At 39.0% G+C, this 17,661-nt stretch overlaps 1 protein-coding gene and 1 long non-coding RNA gene across 31 annotated transcripts in view; both read left to right on the top strand.

Annotated features, from left to right (window-relative positions):
- The window catches only part of LOC145436170 (uncharacterized), a 126,975-nt gene that overhangs the window by 38,256 nt on the left and 71,058 nt on the right, over nucleotides 1-17,661 (top strand). For 19 of the 30 annotated variants that reach the window (XM_080313513.1, XM_080313500.1, XM_080313494.1 and 16 more), the window contains 8 exons: nucleotides 3,216-3,278; nucleotides 4,167-4,220; nucleotides 5,486-5,548; nucleotides 5,845-5,907; nucleotides 15,500-15,562; nucleotides 15,859-15,921; nucleotides 16,915-16,977; nucleotides 17,274-17,336. The exons of 1 other annotated variant lie outside the window; for it this stretch is intronic. In XM_080313513.1, coding sequence (XP_080169639.1) covers nucleotides 3,216-3,278; nucleotides 4,167-4,220; nucleotides 5,486-5,548; nucleotides 5,845-5,907; nucleotides 15,500-15,562; nucleotides 15,859-15,921; nucleotides 16,915-16,977; nucleotides 17,274-17,336 — 495 coding nt within the window. The remainder of the gene's footprint in view (nucleotides 1-3,215; nucleotides 3,279-4,166; nucleotides 4,221-5,485; nucleotides 5,549-5,844; nucleotides 5,908-15,499; nucleotides 15,563-15,858; nucleotides 15,922-16,914; nucleotides 16,978-17,273; nucleotides 17,337-17,661) is intronic. 10 more of the 30 variants (XM_080313515.1, XM_080313506.1, XM_080313504.1 and 7 more) reach the window with 4 other exon arrangements.
- Nucleotides 8,066-14,413, top strand: LOC145436150 (uncharacterized). Its single transcript, XR_013914195.1, has 4 exons — nucleotides 8,066-8,318; nucleotides 9,736-9,962; nucleotides 10,241-10,385; nucleotides 14,115-14,413. It is a non-coding gene; the product is annotated as an uncharacterized LOC145436150 (long non-coding RNA).

The following is a 17,661-nucleotide window of genomic DNA, read 5'->3' as shown; positions in this document are numbered from 1 at the left end:
TTATGGAGTCATTTGAAATTAAAATTCCTGAATGTTTTTCTCAGTCCGTCCCAATGAAGGATTTGAAACCGCGCCACGGAGTCCATTTTCTGCTGTATACATAGCCACGATTGCAGAATAACTACAAGATGAAATGCTAGATAGAAATGATTAGGCTGGACGTCATATGCTCATTAAAAACTCTGTTTCTAAATTACGGTGTAATGTAGGTTGCGATCACACCAAACGGTGTCGTCGGAAACGTTACGCGTTAATTTTACATTCCCGGCACCTATCTTTATGGTTATATTTTCGGCACTGGTTCATATCAAGTCGAAGACGACGATTTTCAATACAGCTGCAAAATCCGCTTCCGAATAATATAAATAAACTCAATTTTTACATATAGTATGATGCTATTTTCACGGAAAGTCATTTTGTGGCTGTTTCCCACAAGTCTACAGTTAATATGTGCACAAGGCAGACTACGTTCGCACGATAAATGAGTCAAATGTGGACGAAAACCTGAGGGGGTCCGCGGGGTTCGTGACGGTTGAAACGAGGTCCACGAAGACAAGAAACCACTGTATTAGACCAATAATCCACTGATATTACCGTCACGACGACCACATTGCTTCAGTGTTTTGATGAAATAGAAATATGAATTCGACGTTGAAAAGGAAGGTTGACCTTGCATTCAGTCATCAGAAAACATGTGCCGACAATAAATGTAAAGCTAATCTGTAAAGCATATACCTCACCAGGAAATTGTATCCCCGGTTTTAAAGTCGCAGCTTTCAAACTAACAAAGGCCTTTCTTGCTTCAAAAGTAAACCAGGCCCATCTACATATTTTTGAAACTCAAATGTTTCATCAAAAGGTGACAAAATGTTACGTGCTCAAAATCGATACAGCATTGATTTATTTATGAAATTTTAATGTTAATAAAAAGTATTTCATATAAATATGGAGGATAATATCGATCTGTAATCAAGCGTGCGAATACATTATTCAACTTGGTAAACTCCACCATATTATAACTAGAGTACGACTGACATCGGATGTAAGAGCAGATACCGATAAATCTGATATTTAAGACCTTCAAGGGTTTTGTTGTATACACCACATGTGTTTTAACGCTGAAAAAAGAACGACGAATAGCCGATTCATTAAGTTTTTTTAAAACGTTCGGGCGAGTTCCCTAGGCAATGTAGGTATACAACGTCGGGCATTTTTCTGTTCCATATTTGGAATCTAGCTTCGATTGTTTTACCACTCCAGTCATGGAACGGTTTAATAGATGATATGGCTGGCCATTCTTTAGAGCATAAAGTTGATCTCTTTCAATTCGCGTGACAATTTTTCTGGCGAACAGAGGCGCAAGGCCCGTTGAACAAGAGCTGATATGAGGTGTAATCTGCGGCGCTTCGGACAAAATGAATCCCAACGGATTCTACCACATCATGACTAGAGCCTGACTGATATCAGATTATATTTAATAAATATGGCATCTGACTTGGTGCACATTTGAAACTTCGGAGAACTTACATGAAGCACGTGGCAGCCATAGCTATGATATGGTTATGATACAGTTGGTCACGTTACTGGTGATCTACAAAATATCAAGCAATCCAATTATTATTTTGCATCATTAACATTATTTCATGACAACACAAATAAAATCGTTCAATGCTGAATGGATTCCACTGAAATTAGAGTTGTTGTCAAACGTATCTACGAAGCTCGCAAAAGGACCAGTTGAATTTGAATGAGAATGATATGAAGGCTGCTTTCAGCACATTGTCAACGTTAGGGATGTAACAATGAAATATTGCATTTCCAAAAACTGACGAGATGAGCGATGCTAAGGAAAACCTCACTGAACTCAACGCAACGAGTATCGATCGTAAGTTTATGGTAACATGATTAAACATTCGCGACAATCATCATGAAATCCTATCACGCGCTCGGATGAACCATTCTGTATTCACGGAAAAGTTGTTTCCCAGAATACACACGTATACAACCCTATTTGACGAATGTTGTGTTAGACCAGTGGTTCCCAATGTGGGCGATTTTGAGAAACAAGCGGCGATAAAACCAAAGGTGGCGACTGGGGCCGATGAGGGACAAAAATGTTAAAACGTTCAGAGAGATATATTGAAGTAACACGGTAAAAATGGCACCTTGTTCTGTATATGACGCGAAAAAAAAAGTCAACTAAAAGGAAAGTAGACGCGGAAACCGGTTCTGCCAGAACCTACCCAGGGTCGTAACTTTTTTATATGGTAAATTTTCCAAAAGCGCCTAAATGGCTACCGCCGAATATCGCTCTCCTAGCGATCTGAACCCCACAAGACAAATGGCATCTCGAGAGAACACCCAGTAAAGAAATACCAATTTGAAATCATGTACCTGTGTTAGTTGAGTTTTGGGTGATTTCAATATCTTTTGTCAGAGCAGATAGGAGGTCTGGAAATAGCATCATGTAACGAAGTTATTATACCAACGGCTGTTTAAATATTTAGGGTTCCTTCCTTTTCCAACACAACTCACTCAGTTCTACCGGTAAATCTGCTTACGAAAGTAAAGATAGGGTGAAAATTGAAAGCAATATATCTGCAATTCATGATCATATATACGATTCAATCATGAATTATAGAAATTTTTCGCGCTTGGTGCGTTTAGGCGATGCCAGCTCTCTCACTAAACGGGCACCCAATATAGACGATAATTGACGGCAAAGAGCATATAGCCTGAAGGAGGTCTGGGGGGAAGCCCCCGGAAGTTTGGTCTATCACCCTGTGGGAGGACTACGACCAAGTTGTTTGGCGGGACTGAACAAGTGCTGTTATGGTCGTGCACCTGCCACCTCGGAAAATGTCTTTTTTCAGTTCACCAGAGATCAGACTTACGGTGAATAATTTTCCGGATTATACGTCCTGTTTTTCGGATCGGTAAATATTGGGGACGAAAAGTTGTGTCAAGGTTAATAAGACGGCGATTAGTCGAAAAAGGTTGGGAACCACTGCATCAGACGATCACTTTAACACTAGGTCATAGGGTGTGAAAAATTCTACTCCATCACACAGCTGTTATCTGACTTGCCGAGCATTCCATCAACATTATTGATTTCCATGCTATTCTGACAAATGACAATTTTACAAGCATGAAGCGTGAGATCATGCTTACATGATAACAGTATTTACGTAAAAAGTTGCTCTCGATATTTTTAGACGATTTTAAGCTGAAGAAAGTCAACAGCAGTATCATTTATCTGAATAACAGCGTCAACACGCGTAAGTATAATTATGATTCTTGCATTTTCCAAGCCATCATCCTCCTCCAGCCCACCCGCTGACTATTATCACGTGGTCGGAGAGTGGATTAAAATTTTATTGTAATATACAGAAGAATCAATGTCATGGACAGACTTCATTCTAAACATTTAACGACCAGATGCATATTGAAAGCCGATGTATGTAGTGAGCCATCCAGAAGTTGCATCGATGATTCTATGGTGGGCTCAAGATCAGTATTTATTTGGACGCGGGCGGGGGTTGAAAATATGTATATGCATATGTTGTTTCCTTCAAAGTGTGATATCGAATCGATATTATCGACGAGCCGATAATCCGACGGGCTTCAATGGATTTACGAATTCTATCAGTATATGAAGCAAAACCAACTGGGACATATGTAACTTTGCTGTGACTACCACGTTTTAGAAACTACTAGGGGTCTTTCTTACGGTCTGCTTTACTTAGGAAATACCGCAAATTGATCTCTATATATTCGAGAGATGACAAGGTTGTGTCGTTGGGTGTTCACAACTGACACTGCGCACCTCATTTAGGAGTTGTATATGTGTTTGTCAATACGCATAGAATAAAAATCGATCCATATTGCGCGTGTCCCGAATCTGAAAATGCACCTAATATAGGCCTACCATATTACCGGTAGCAAGTCTTGGTATACTAGTAGTGTATGAGAATACTAAAAATAGACAATCATTGATATAAAATTGCGCAACAGATAGTATTGAGGCCTTTTTATGTTCCGAGACAACGATAACTATCATTTGGGCATTTTGCGTAAATTTCATTTTCGTCGTGTTTCATCTATTGACATACATAATGTTGGCAAAATCGCAATTTCACAGTAATAAATCGGATTTCTTTTTTCAGTTAACCAGGCGTTGACAAATGAAACACAAGTCAGACAAGATGTCGATGGAGAACGTGAGTTTCCACGACTTGAGATTTATCAATGTCTCTCATCAGGAAGGACTGTAATAGCGAAACGAGAATAAATTTTATATTGTGTGAAAGATATGTGCAACAGTCATATATCAATTCGAAGAGGTTTTCCAGTATCATTCTGGAATATGTAGCCTAGCCGTAATTGGAAGTAGCCACAGAGTGACAATTGCTTTGCGCGACAGCATTGTTTGATCCGGGAACTCTTTTGCAACAGATAGACAAATTGATCAGGTAGACGTCTAGTTCACATGTACCCATTTTGTTAACGTGTGATGGAATCAAAGAAAATGTGAATATACTGCATTTTGTCGTTTGAATTCGAGACAGTTTCCCCATTTCACGGACGCGCAGGTGACACAGCCGAAAATTATATTTTCTCTTGGTCACTTTATTCAGGCTATTGATTTTGCTAAAGTCGCCAATTAGGAATAATTTTTTCCGCAACACCTTGGGTCATGTTTGCAGACCTAGGGCGTTTTGAGTGAGGTATTTGACTTGTTTTAGGGGAAAAAATTTTCGCTATGCTGTTTGACTTTTTTTGGAGAAAATTATTTTTGCGTTGCATAATTTTCTTGCTGTGTACCGGAAAAAAATATAATTTTTGGCGGTCTCGCCAGAATGTCCGTGAAAGGGCCAATTACCACGTTTGACAGCTCTGCAGGAACTAGGTTATACAGCAGAACCTTTCGAGTATGTCATTCACTATTAATTCAACAAAAATTATAAATGCCATTTTTTACTTCAACTTTTGTCAAAGTTGAATACAACTTTCTCGCAATTTTAGTGCAACAAAAACTTGTCCTAATGATGACTATCAGGTCAGTTTTCTTAAGCTGATTACGAATATGACGTCACTTTTTTCTATCACTTCAAGATTTTTTAGAATCTGTGATCGAAAATTTTGCATTTCAGAGCTATAAATAGCCTGGTTGTGACGTATTCCTTGCTGTTTGGTCCTAGCCATAACCATTGTGACATCACCAGAGGTGATCAAAGTACCTACAACAGGTACTCAAGCAGAAGTATAAATAACGGCGTCAATTTCTATTCAAGAAACAGTAAAAGTAACTTTTTATAAGTATGTAAAATTGTAAGTAGTCTAGGCCTAGTTTTTGCTCTGCTCAATATCAACGTCGCAATACTCGGTCGCCGAATGCATTGTCCGCAATCTGGCCTAGACCGTTACCGCGTAAGCTTATATTGCCTTGCAAGTCCTTTACGTATAACAATTTGGTATTTTTCAGACGATGGGAGACTGGATACTGTCGATAACAGGACCATTAATCTGAATGAAACACTGAACGCTCGTAAGATATTCAATTACTTTAAAGCATGTTTATGGGCGACGAAATGGACGATTGCCTTGATGATTTCTTGAATTCGATAAACGGCGGGTGCGCTATTTCTTTGTATTTTCCTACTTTTGACCGAAAAGTTTTTGTTAGTAAGGCAGTTAGTAGTTGCATCCTGTAATTGTATTTATGAGAGTTTTAGTAGCCAAATTATCCCATTGTGATATGTAGCGCGAAATGTATGAATCTATAGTACAACGTCATTGTTTCGATCACCTCATATTAACGTATAACAATTTGTTATTTTTCAGACGATGAGAGACTGGATACTGTTGAAAACAAGACCATTATTCTCAATGAAACGCTGAACGCTCGTAAGATATTTAATTACTTTGAAACATGTTTATGAACGACGGAATGGACCGAAGATTGCCATAGTAATTTATTGAGTTACATAAACGACGGCTGCGCTATCTCCTTGGATACACCAACTTTTGACCAAAATTTTTTTATAGTTAGGCAGTTAGTAGTTGCATTCTGTAATTGTAATTGTGAGAGTTTTAGTAACCCAATTATCCCCTTGTCACTTGTAGCGCGAAATTTACGAATATATAGTACAGTGGTTCCTAGCCTTTTTCGTCTCGCGACCACCCCCTCCATGGCCGATATTTGAGCTAAAACCCCCCCCCCCCCACTATGAAAAAGTTGCCTGTGACTAAAAAAATGTGATTTTTGACGCGCAACCATTTGTTGACTGAGCAATTAATGACCAAACGTATTCAGATATGTCTGAACTAGGGCGAATGCAGACCGCACTAAACATTGGTAAAGTACAGTCAAATTTGAACTGTTTTTGACCGGTCGGGTAGCCGCGGAAGAAAAATAAATCACCCAGTACACTTGCTGTGGACTTGAGTTGAAACGATTAATTTGGTACGGTATGTTTTTCACGTTAGCTGATATGTTGGCTTAAAAAGGTGAACATTTTCACGAGCGGCCTTGCACTGTAAAAAATAAACATGGATTTTATCATGGAAATGACATGACTTCCTCTTTCTCATGTTAATTCCATGAAAACACCGACATGGTTTTAAAATCTCATGTTGACATGACAAAAACTTCCATGATGGGACATGATGGGAGCCATGTCTATGGTTATCAAGTAAGAGTATCACGTTGAGCTTTAGTGATATCATCATAATTATCATCACCATCGTCACTGAGAGAGAGGAAGAGAGAGAGAGAGAGAGACGGAGAGAGACAGAGAGGAGCAAGAGAGGGAGAGAGAAAGAGAGGAGGGAGAGAAGGAGAGAGAGGAGATAGAGATAGAGAATAGAGCAGAAAGAATAGTGGGGGAGAGAAAGAAGGGAATGAGAGCATATATAAAGGAGAGAGAGAAAGAGAGAGGGGGGAGAGGGGAGGGGAGGAGAGAGATAGGGGAGAGAGAGTGGCGGAGAGATAGAGAATAGAGCAGAAAGAAGAAAGGGGGAGAAAGAAGGGAAAGGGAGCATAGAGAAAGGAGAGCGAGAGAGAGAGAGAGAGAGGGGGGAGGGGGAGGGGAGGAGAGAGATAGGGGAGAGAGATGGGCAGACTTATTCTCGTTTTCACCATTGAGATGCTTTGACGATTGAAATGCGATAACCATGCTATCCCTGAATGCTGAACGTTGAGCCGGATAGCCACGAATACCAGTTTTTTAGTCTTTGGTCTGACATGGCCGGGAATCGATCATATGACCTACCGATCAAGAAGCAGGACGCTTTACCATTTCCCTATATCGCTATTTCAGCTGAGTGACAAGTAAACATCGTTACATCCTCACAGGATATATTGCAATACACAAACATCGAGATTCGTACATAGCTACATCATCGCACGCAAACATAGCCGTTCGGTTACGGAGCCATAATGACTCCGGATTATCTGGTTACAAAACCAGTCATGCGTACAGTATAGACGTAGCGCTCAATTCAAAAGGATTGCAAAAAAGAGGAAGTTTGATGGAGTCGGTCATTTCATAGGTTGTTTTGTGAAAGTTGCAAAGTTTATGGCTTGTTGCTGTATTAAGCCGTGGATTGGATGGTAAGTATTGATGTCTTTATTGTTCCTGTCTTCGTTGTAATATATCCGCCGAATCTGCAATGCGTCACTGGGTATAGTCGAACCTGAAGCAACTTAGTCGTATTCAGTCAGATACCGGCATATAGCGGGAACTGCCAAACGGCTGCAAATAGTGATCAAAGTTTACTGCGTATGCATTTGTATGTAGTTGTAGATCATGTGGTAGTTGGTAATGCGTTAGTAGTCCTAGACGTTTCACAAGCTTCCTTGCTTTTATTATGTACCGTACTGGGCAATGTTAAAGTGAAGTATTTATCCAACTGGAGGAATATTCATCCTGAGGTGATTGAAAAAACTTCATCTTTAAAAAATATGGGATATCTTGCTATACTCGAGCCTTTGATTCAAGATTTGAAAACCCTAGAAACATAAGAACCTGATGTAAATTCGTATTTTACAGATACACATACTGCAGTTGTTTGTAATGTTACTCCTGTGATATTTGTGACATTGAAAATGAGGCTGCTGGAGATCATGAATGACTGAACGAGTGATTACAGTGGATCACAGATCTGAGATAGCTGAAACTGTGAGAACTGTATTTCGGAGTAATATCGGGGACAGTATATTCAACTTCTATATTACGACGAGGCATTTGCCTCGTATGATCTCTCGACAATTCAAGATAAAGGAGTAATACGACTAATCTTGACAGACGATGAAAGTAAGTAATTATTACCACACATAAATTGGTAGGCTGCTATACTAGGATTACACTCTTAACGCATATTCGAAGAGTTGTTTCGGGGTTCCGAACGACACTGATTCCAAATATGACCTTGGTGTTTTCAAATTGTCTCTGGTTTTGGTGATATCCCATGGGGTTATTTTGACGAACGTCACATTTTCACTGTATGGTCCAGATAAAAAAAAAACGGCTAAGAAATTAAATATACTTGTTATACTGAACACTGTATTAAATCAAAATGCAGTAAAATAATTATATTTAGGGTAATTGCATTTACCGTAATTTTCCAAGTATAGTACGCCCCCATGTATAATACGCACCCCTAAAATAGCATGTAAATTCTGAGAAAAAGCCTGTACCCATGTATAGTACGCACCCTGCATTTCAGTACATGAATAGTTCCGATTTCGTATACGATGTCATTCTGTTTTGCGATGTCACTCTTGAACAATCATTGCACAGCGATCGCTAATCATTAGACAATTAGCGGGATTGTCTTTGAACGATAGTAGATAGCAGCCAAAGCCTGCGAGGCGGGCGGCGCGATAGTTCAGGCTAGCGACACAGCATCTTGAGCACGAGAAGACCTTTTACAGATGCGATTGCTAATCATTATAAAATTAACGGTATTGTGTCTAAACGATAGTAGATAGCAGCCAAAGCCTGCGACGCCGGCAGCGAGTTAGTTTAGGCCAACGAACCGACATCTTGCGCACGATGCCTATTATAGATGCGATTGCGCCTTGGCTAACGGTTATGTCATGCGCAACAGGTCTGTTGGAGATGCGATTGATTACGCAAGCGATTATATCTTGCGCCCATGGCCTCTTGTGTATGTATAAATTGCGTATGCGATTGTTCGGGCCGGTCGTTGACGCGATGAATTGGCGAGAATTGCCAGGCACGAGTGTCTATTAGTGACCTAATTTTGCTCGCGTACAAACGGCAAACCAACTCAGCAAGAGATCGCGTGCTTTTGCACACGACTCTCGTTAATTGGATACACGCGTCGCTTCCCACTTATTACTACGCGCGATGGCTGAAAGTGATGCGCGATTGGAAACAAACATGAAGAATGAAGATAGGTGTGATTTCAAGTTTTTCATCGAGGGAGATTTTTTTCAAGCGCGTTGTTCCCATGTATAATACGCACCCCCCGATTTTAGGGCAAAAAATCGTGAAAATTTTGCGCATTATACATGGAAAATTACGGGTATCATAATTGGAGTTTTTTTATAGATTTTTTCTTGAGAGACCACATCATATTTAGAGTGGTGCCCCTTTAATTTCAACCTTGCAATCGATTTCTTACAAGCACGTTGCTATTTTTGCGCTGAAGAGATATTTCCATGGCTAAGCCAAGTATTATCGTGACTCTTCTATACTTGTGCAGAGAAAGCTGTTTGCAAAGTCAACACATCTACCCTTCCGAAGACGAACTTAGCGTCGACGAGCATCAAAAGGAAATAAGTCAGAGTGGAAATAGAGGGTGCCAGATGAAGAGATGCTGCAAGATCGAATGAGAAGAACTTTTAAATCAGGCCGCGACAGTGTCGTAAATGGAACATCAGCAAGAATACTGATGGAGAATGAAGATCAGTTTGGACCCATGCTCCCTTGGTAGGTACAATCTAACGCAGTGGTTTCAAACACAACATTGCCATGATCGAGTCAACCTGCGACTTTGCAACAAACTCACAAAGTGTTCGTTTTACAGAATGCTATGATAGTACAAAACAAACTACATATATATATTCATGAAATAATTTGCGATAGTTGTGACATATCCTCGACCACAAGCCCGACCTGTGCTTAAATTGAGACTACTGATAGTACTAAAGGCTCCTGCAGACAAACTTAATTAATTAGCTATGATGTAAATCTGTCACAATGTTCAGATTTTGGAAGAAGTGAAAATATGTTGCCTGAATCAAGCCTGTTTGGATGTTGACTTGACCTCAAAGATTTTGGAAAAGACTTGAAGCTCAGCACTCAGTCTCCTGCAACCGCAAGAAATTCCGATAGAAATTCAAAAAGTTATGGGTAAGTAAGATACTTTCGCAAATTTAGTTAGTTGGCGGTCAATATCTGTCGAGTAGTTCTAGTCGCGGATTGTGAAAAATGATTAGTTCAAATTTTAGTTGCGGGTTTCGGAAAGTGAGTAATTCTTGTTCCAGCTTCGCAGTTGTGTAGGTGCTCAATAACTGAAAAACACATGTCATCGCGAGGGTGGATTGAAATCGAATAGCCGGTTGAAGCGCAAAATATTTCCAATAGTAAAATCTCAACTGAAAAACAGCGACCGGACTTTGACCTCTTACCAGGACCGTAACTGCCGCACCCCAAATCGTCCAATTGGGGGTCCCGAAATTACGTCGGTGAATGAACATAAATTATTTATACATCACTTATCGACAATTTATGCAACTCTTTTCAAATTTTTTCGCGCTGGTCGCGATTTCATGTTGCCAAATTTTTGATTATTGAGTACCCTTCCCCCACGAAAAAAGCATGATTTATAGAAAATAAAAATAGGCATTTTGGCGTCGACCATTACCACGCCGCGATGCTCGAAAACATACGAAGTATTTGCCAATATGATACTCTGAAAAGTGTGCCAATAGATCGCCTGCGATAAAACCTTAGCCGAAAAGGATTGCCCTTATGTCGACCGGGAACTTCGAAATAAATATAAGCCTATCTAATTTTCCATAGCTGCCTAGATGGCTCGTGTCTAATTATTTTATCGTGGCAATCTGAACCCAACAGGTCAAATAACATTTCTCAGAGAGAAATTATTTGCCAGAGAAGAAATACGAATTTTCGATAAAGCCTCCACAAACGTTTCTTGGATCTCGCACGGTTTCTCAATAAATTACGGCATGGTGTGTGGATGTACTGTAGGTCTTATGGCCATTTTCTTAATTTTTCTGAAAAGTTGTGATCAGCGTTTCACAATTCAGTTTCAAAGCATGACCAATTATAGTGTCTAAAGTAGGGTTTCATTTAAAACAAACGGTGTTTTGAAACACTTTTTTTAAACATATTTTAAACGAAAGCCTTATTAAAAAACAAAATTGTATTTTTTTTCAAGTTATAAAATTATGCCATAATTGTGAATTGTGCAAATACTTTCCAAAAACATGTTGTATGAGCACACGGACAATTACCACCAAATTTAGCCGACGTATATCGTTGGGATGGTTGGAACCCTAAAAAATAGTCGGTTCAACAGTTGTAGTACAGATATTTTGTCAAAGGGGCTATATTACCCTATATTTTCAATGGTCAATTTATATCCATTATGACGTCACAATTCAATATTCATAACGTCATGGCTTAAAAACAAAAAACCAATGAAAAACATGTTTTAAATTAGGGCCTTGTTTTAAGTATGTTTATTTTTAATTGATTTTTGTTTTATATGCAACCCTAGTCTAAAGAGTGTGTGGTACTATCACTCTCGCAGAAATGAGCTCCCGAATGACACAGTGAATCTCCAGTACGATAGCCTTTTCTACACTTAACACAAACTGCTGGTTTCTTTTTTGACTAAGCACTATCTAAAAAACAAGCAAGGTAAATGAAACAGACTATAGTAAGTAAACAATAACATAATGAAGTTATAACGGACAACGACAGCTCTACTTGCCCCCCCCCCCATCCCCTGTCTTGCTCACTCTTACTCCCTGAAACAGATATATAATTCTATTTTATTTTCATATATTCCTTTTGCATATATATCATGCTTTATATCCTGCTTTTCTGTTGATAATTCATTACTTTCTTGCACTTTGTTCATATTTTTATATTAATTTTTTCCCTAATTTCAATTTTTACCCCTTGGCACGTTTTTGGTCATAACTTTTTTTCCCCAAAGTAAAAAAAGTGACAAAACCTATCATTGAAAAGCTGGTAAAATTATCTTTCCAACAGTATATAATACGTCTTTATAAGATTTTTTCCTAGGTTGAGCCATTTTTAGACCAAATTCTACAGGACTATAGTCACTCGCATCCATTTTCAGCTACGCCCTCAGCCAACTCCCTTACTCTACTAAGTCCAAACGCGGTCTCCAGCCGTACCACGCTCAACATAATTTCTAGACGGCAAATACAGAATATTCTGGAAACCTCAGGTTTCCACACAAGGTATACAAAGCTGAACATAGTAGGTAAAAATGAAGTTATGACGAACAACGACAGCTCAAGTGGCCCCCCTCACCCAACGCCCCCCCCCCCTCCCCGTCTTGCTCACTCTTTATCCCTGAAACAGATATATCATTCTGCTGTCATTTTCATTGATAGCTTCTGCATCTATATCCTGCTCTTCTGTTGATAATTCATTACTTTCTAGCCTTTTGTTCATGTTTATGTCAATTTTTTCCCTAATTTCAATTTCTACCCCTTCGCACCTTTTTGGTCATAACTTTTTTACCTCAACGTAAAAAAAATGACAAAACCTATTATTGAAAAGCTGATAAAATTACCTTTCCAACGGTATATCATACGTCTTTATAAGAATTAACAGAATGAAGTTATAACGAACAACGACAGCTCTACTGGTGCCCCCCCTCCCCCAACGTCCCCCCCACCCCGTCTTGCTCACCCTTTCTCCCTGAAACAGATATATCATTCTACTGTCATTTTCATTTATAGCTTCTGCATCTATATCCTGCTCTTCTGTTGATAATTCATTAGTTTCTAGCCTTTTGTTCATATGTTTATGTCAATTTTTTCCCTAATTTCAATTTCTACCCCTTCGCACGTTTTTGGTCATAACTTTTTTTCCCCAAAGTGAAAAAAATGACAAAACCTATCATTGAAAAGCTGATAAAATTACCTTTCCAACGGTATATCATACGTCTTTATAAGAATTTTTTCTAGGTTGACCCATTTTTAGACCAAATTCTACAGTACTATTATCAAAACATCTAGTCACTATATATCGCGTGAAAAAAATTTGAATTAAATTTCATAAATTATAGGATTTATGTCCATTCACGAAGTAATTTTTGGTGCTTCGAGCTCGGGCCCTCTCCATTTGAGGGATCTGGGATGCGGCAGTTGCGGCCCTGCGTTTAGTGCTCCATACCTTCTTTGCATTTCAGCTTTCGACATTCTTTTTATGATATGTCCATTCACCCTTTATGTATGATGAGGTCGCAGTCAAAACGCGCACTGACAGTGGCAACAAAGAAGGTTTGAACCAAACTATACGGAAGGAGTAACTTATTGTGACTTATTGTTACGACTTTGCTACATTGACTTGATTTTAAATCTGGATTACGCATACAAGCTTGGGAGGGACGTACGCTATGTTATCGCGATACATTATTGAGCAGGTTTCAAAGTAAATCAATTTCCGTTCCAGCTCAGTTTATCCAGCTTATGGTTTTATTCAGCAATGTTCAAAAGTAGGTTTTATGTTTGTAATTCCAAAAAATGGCCACACGTGCTTCTCAAAATAGCGGGGCTCACTTTGCCCATGGCTGAGTTCGATGTATTATAGTTCGTTAGTTGCGGATTTATAAAGGTCATTACTTGGTAGGATATTATAGAAATAGGGTATTTCAAGTTGCCGATTTTTAAAACTGTCTGGTTCCTAAGGCAATGTTGAAATTTGCATATTTTTTGCCACGCCCATATTTGCAGTTCACACTACACAAACAGTAACTGCATTCATTTAATTTTTGTAACTGCATTTATTTAATTTTTAAACCGTTTTTTTCTCGAATGTTCCACTTGAGCTGATCTCTCACTTCTCATTCAGGTAATCAGAAATTGGACTGGGTGGTCGGCATACCCACCATTTTCAATGAACGCTTCGACAGCTTCCTGATTGTGGATAAGGTGAGTTGTTGATAATGGCCAAAACTGGTTTGCTCAATAATACTACAAGACAATACTACAATAATAATAATAATAGTTAATTCAGATTCAAGTGCTCGAATCATTATGCCCAGCCCTACAAACAATGTGAGTTTAGTGTGCGCCATTGCCTCGCGGGAAAACCAGTCAAAAACCATTGATATTGTTAGTTGTGATTTAGTTCGTAAGCTCCTGATTTTAAATTTATTAATAATTGGATAATAGTAGGTCGTAGCATCAAATAGTATAGTGGTGCAGAGGTAAAGGAATGGAAGACTGTGCATGTGTGCATACTTGATATTGTCAAGTGAAAAGTAGATTTTGTACATACCGAGACAATTCATAGACAAGGTCATTGTAATGAGGTGCTAATAGATTTTTGTCATCTTAACTGGCTGTGATCGATACAACTTCAAACCACCTTGGAAACTATTCATATGTATTCTATCAATCCGTGTGCCTTGAATAGTGCATGCATGGTAATGACATTTATATTCATCATAGGATCCGAAGGATGTCAACCCGACGATGAAGTGCGATACTCTTCAGAAAAAGTGGACAATCCATTTCGTTTGGGAATCTGTCGATGGACTAATGAGTTTCCATCATACAGTGGTGACATATTGCGTTTTCAACATGAAGTTTGCGCCAGCGTCAGCGAGTTCATTGAACTTTTCGCAGATTTTCTTGCAAACATTCCAGATGTCAAATACAGCTAAATACATCTAACCACAGGGTTTGTGTACATTAATAGAGGTGAAAGGTCAATCTAAGCATTATTAGGACATGGGTAGGGACATGGATGTCAACAGGTCTACATGGATGTCGACAAGTTATCATGGGCCTTTTCCATGTCAACATGACTCAGGTGGGACCAGGTCTAGACTATGGGTACACCCATGATTATTTTTTACAGTGTGTGCTGAATTCGGCTTGACGTTTTCGTGCTTAGTAGCAATTGAGTTGAGAGGGGTTGTAATATATACGGAAGACATTTAAACATACACCATAGCTTTAAATCCGCCAAAGAAATATACAATTGTAACGAACTAATTTTTACGTAACAGTTCTATACCATGAAAATGTAAAAACCTTGTGAACCCAGTGTATCTTCCGATACAATGCCAAAGCCAGATTTTCCCTGAAAAAATTAAGCCAGATTCCCCCATAAAAATTTCAAAATTCCCTCCAAGTGGGAAATCCCCTCCCGGTTGGGTACACTGACATAGTACTACGTCATTGTTTCGATTACCTCATATTGACGTATAACAATTTGGTATTTTTCAGACGATGGGAGACTGGATACCGTCGAAAACAGGACCAATACTCTGAACAAAACGCTGAACGCTCGTAAGATATTCAATTACTTTAAAACATGTTGATGAGCGACGAAATGGACGATTGCCTTGATGATTTTTTGAATTCGATAAACGACGGGTGCGCTATCTCTTTGTATATACCTACTTTTGACCAAAAAGTTTTTGTTAGTAAGGCAGTTAGTAGTTGCATCCTGTAATTGTAATTATGAGAGTTTTAGTAGCCCAATTATCCCATTGTGATATGTAGCGCGAAATGTACGATTATATAGTACAACGTCATTGTTTCGATTACCTCATATTTACGTATAACAATTTGTTAATTTTCAGACGATGAGAGACTGGATACTGTTGAAAACAAGACCATTATTCTCAACGATACGCTGAACGCTCGTAAGATATTTAATTACTTTGAAACATGTTCATGCACGACGGAATGGACTGAAGATTGCCATAGTAACTTATTGAGTTCCACAAACGACGGCTGCGCTATCTCCTTGGATGCACCAACTTTTGACCAATTTTTTTTTATAGTTAGGCAGTTAGTAGTTGCATTCTGTAATTGTAATTGTGAGAGTTTTAGTAGCCCAATTATCCCCTTGTCACTTGTAGCGCGAAATTTACGAATATATAGTACAGTGGTTCCTAGCCTTTTTCGTCTCGCGACCACCCCCTCCATGGCCGATATTTGAGCTAAAATCCCCCCCCCCCACTATGAAAAAGATGCCTGTGACTAATAAAATGTGATTTTTGACGCGCAACCATTTGTTGACTGAGCAATTAATGACCAAACATATTCAGATATCTCCGAACTAGGGCGAATGCAGACCGCACTAAACATTGGTAAAGTACAGTCAAATTTGAACTGTTTTTGACCGGTCGGGTAGCCGCTGAAGAAAAATAAATCACCCAGTACACTTGCTGTGGACTTGAGTTGAAACGATTAATTTGGTACGGTATGTTTTTCACGTTAGCTGATATGTTGGCTTAAAAAGGTGAACATTTTCACGAGCGGCCTTGTGCTGAATTCGGCTTGACGTTTTCGTGCTTAGTAGCAATTGAGTTGAGAGGGGTTGTAATATATACGGAAGACATTTAAACATATACCTAGCTTTAAATCCGCCAAAGAAATATACAATTGTAACGAACTAATTTTTACGTAACAGTTCTATACCATGAAAATGTAAAAACCTTGTGAACCCAGTGTATCTTCCGATACAATGCCAAAGCCAGATTTTCCCTGAAAAAATTAAGCCAGATTCCCCCATAAAAATTTCAAAATTCCCTCCAAGTGGGAAATCCCCTCCCGGTTGGGTACACTGACATAGTACTACGTCATTGTTTCGATTACCTCATATTGACGTATAACAATTTGGTATTTTTCAGACGATGGGAGACTGGATACCGTCGAAAACAGGACCAATACTCTGAACGAAACGCTGAACGCTCGTAAGATATTCAATTACTTTAAAACATGTTTATGAGCGACGAAATGGACGATTGCCTTGATGATTTTTTGAATTCGATAAACGACGGGTGCGCTATCTCTTTGTATATACCTACTTTTGACCAAAAAGTTTTTGTTAGTAAGGCAGTTAGTAGTTGCATCCTGTAATTGTAATTATGAGAGTTTTAGTAGCCCAATTATCCCATTGTGATATGTAGCGCGAAATGTACGATTATATAGTACAACGTCATTGTTTCGATTACCTCATATTTACGTATAACAATTTGTTAATTTTCAGACGATGAGAGACTGGATACTGTTGAAAACAAGACCATTATTCTCAACGATACGCTGAACGCTCGTAAGATATTTAATTACTTTGAAACATGTTCATGCACGACGGAATGGACTGAAGATTGCCATAGTAACTTATTGAGTTCCACAAACGACGGCTGCGCTATCTCCTTGGATGCACCAACTTTTGACCAATTTTTTTTTATAGTTAGGCAGTTAGTAGTTGCATTCTGTAATTGTAATTGTGAGAGTTTTAGTAGCCCAATTATCCCCTTGTCACTTGTAGCGCGAAATTTACGAATATATAGTACAGTGGTTCCTAGCCTTTTTCGTCTCGCGACCACCCCCTCCATGGCCGATATTTGAGCTAAAATCCCCCCCCCCCACTATGA

The sequence above is a fragment of the Botryllus schlosseri genome, chromosome 3 (assembly GCF_051294905.1).
Source record: "Botryllus schlosseri isolate E-star chromosome 3, Bs_hap1, whole genome shotgun sequence".
Taxonomy (NCBI): domain Eukaryota; kingdom Metazoa; phylum Chordata; class Ascidiacea; order Stolidobranchia; family Styelidae; genus Botryllus; species Botryllus schlosseri.
The sequence above is the reverse complement of the archived record's forward strand: the minus strand, read 5'-3'. Positions and strand labels throughout refer to the sequence as shown.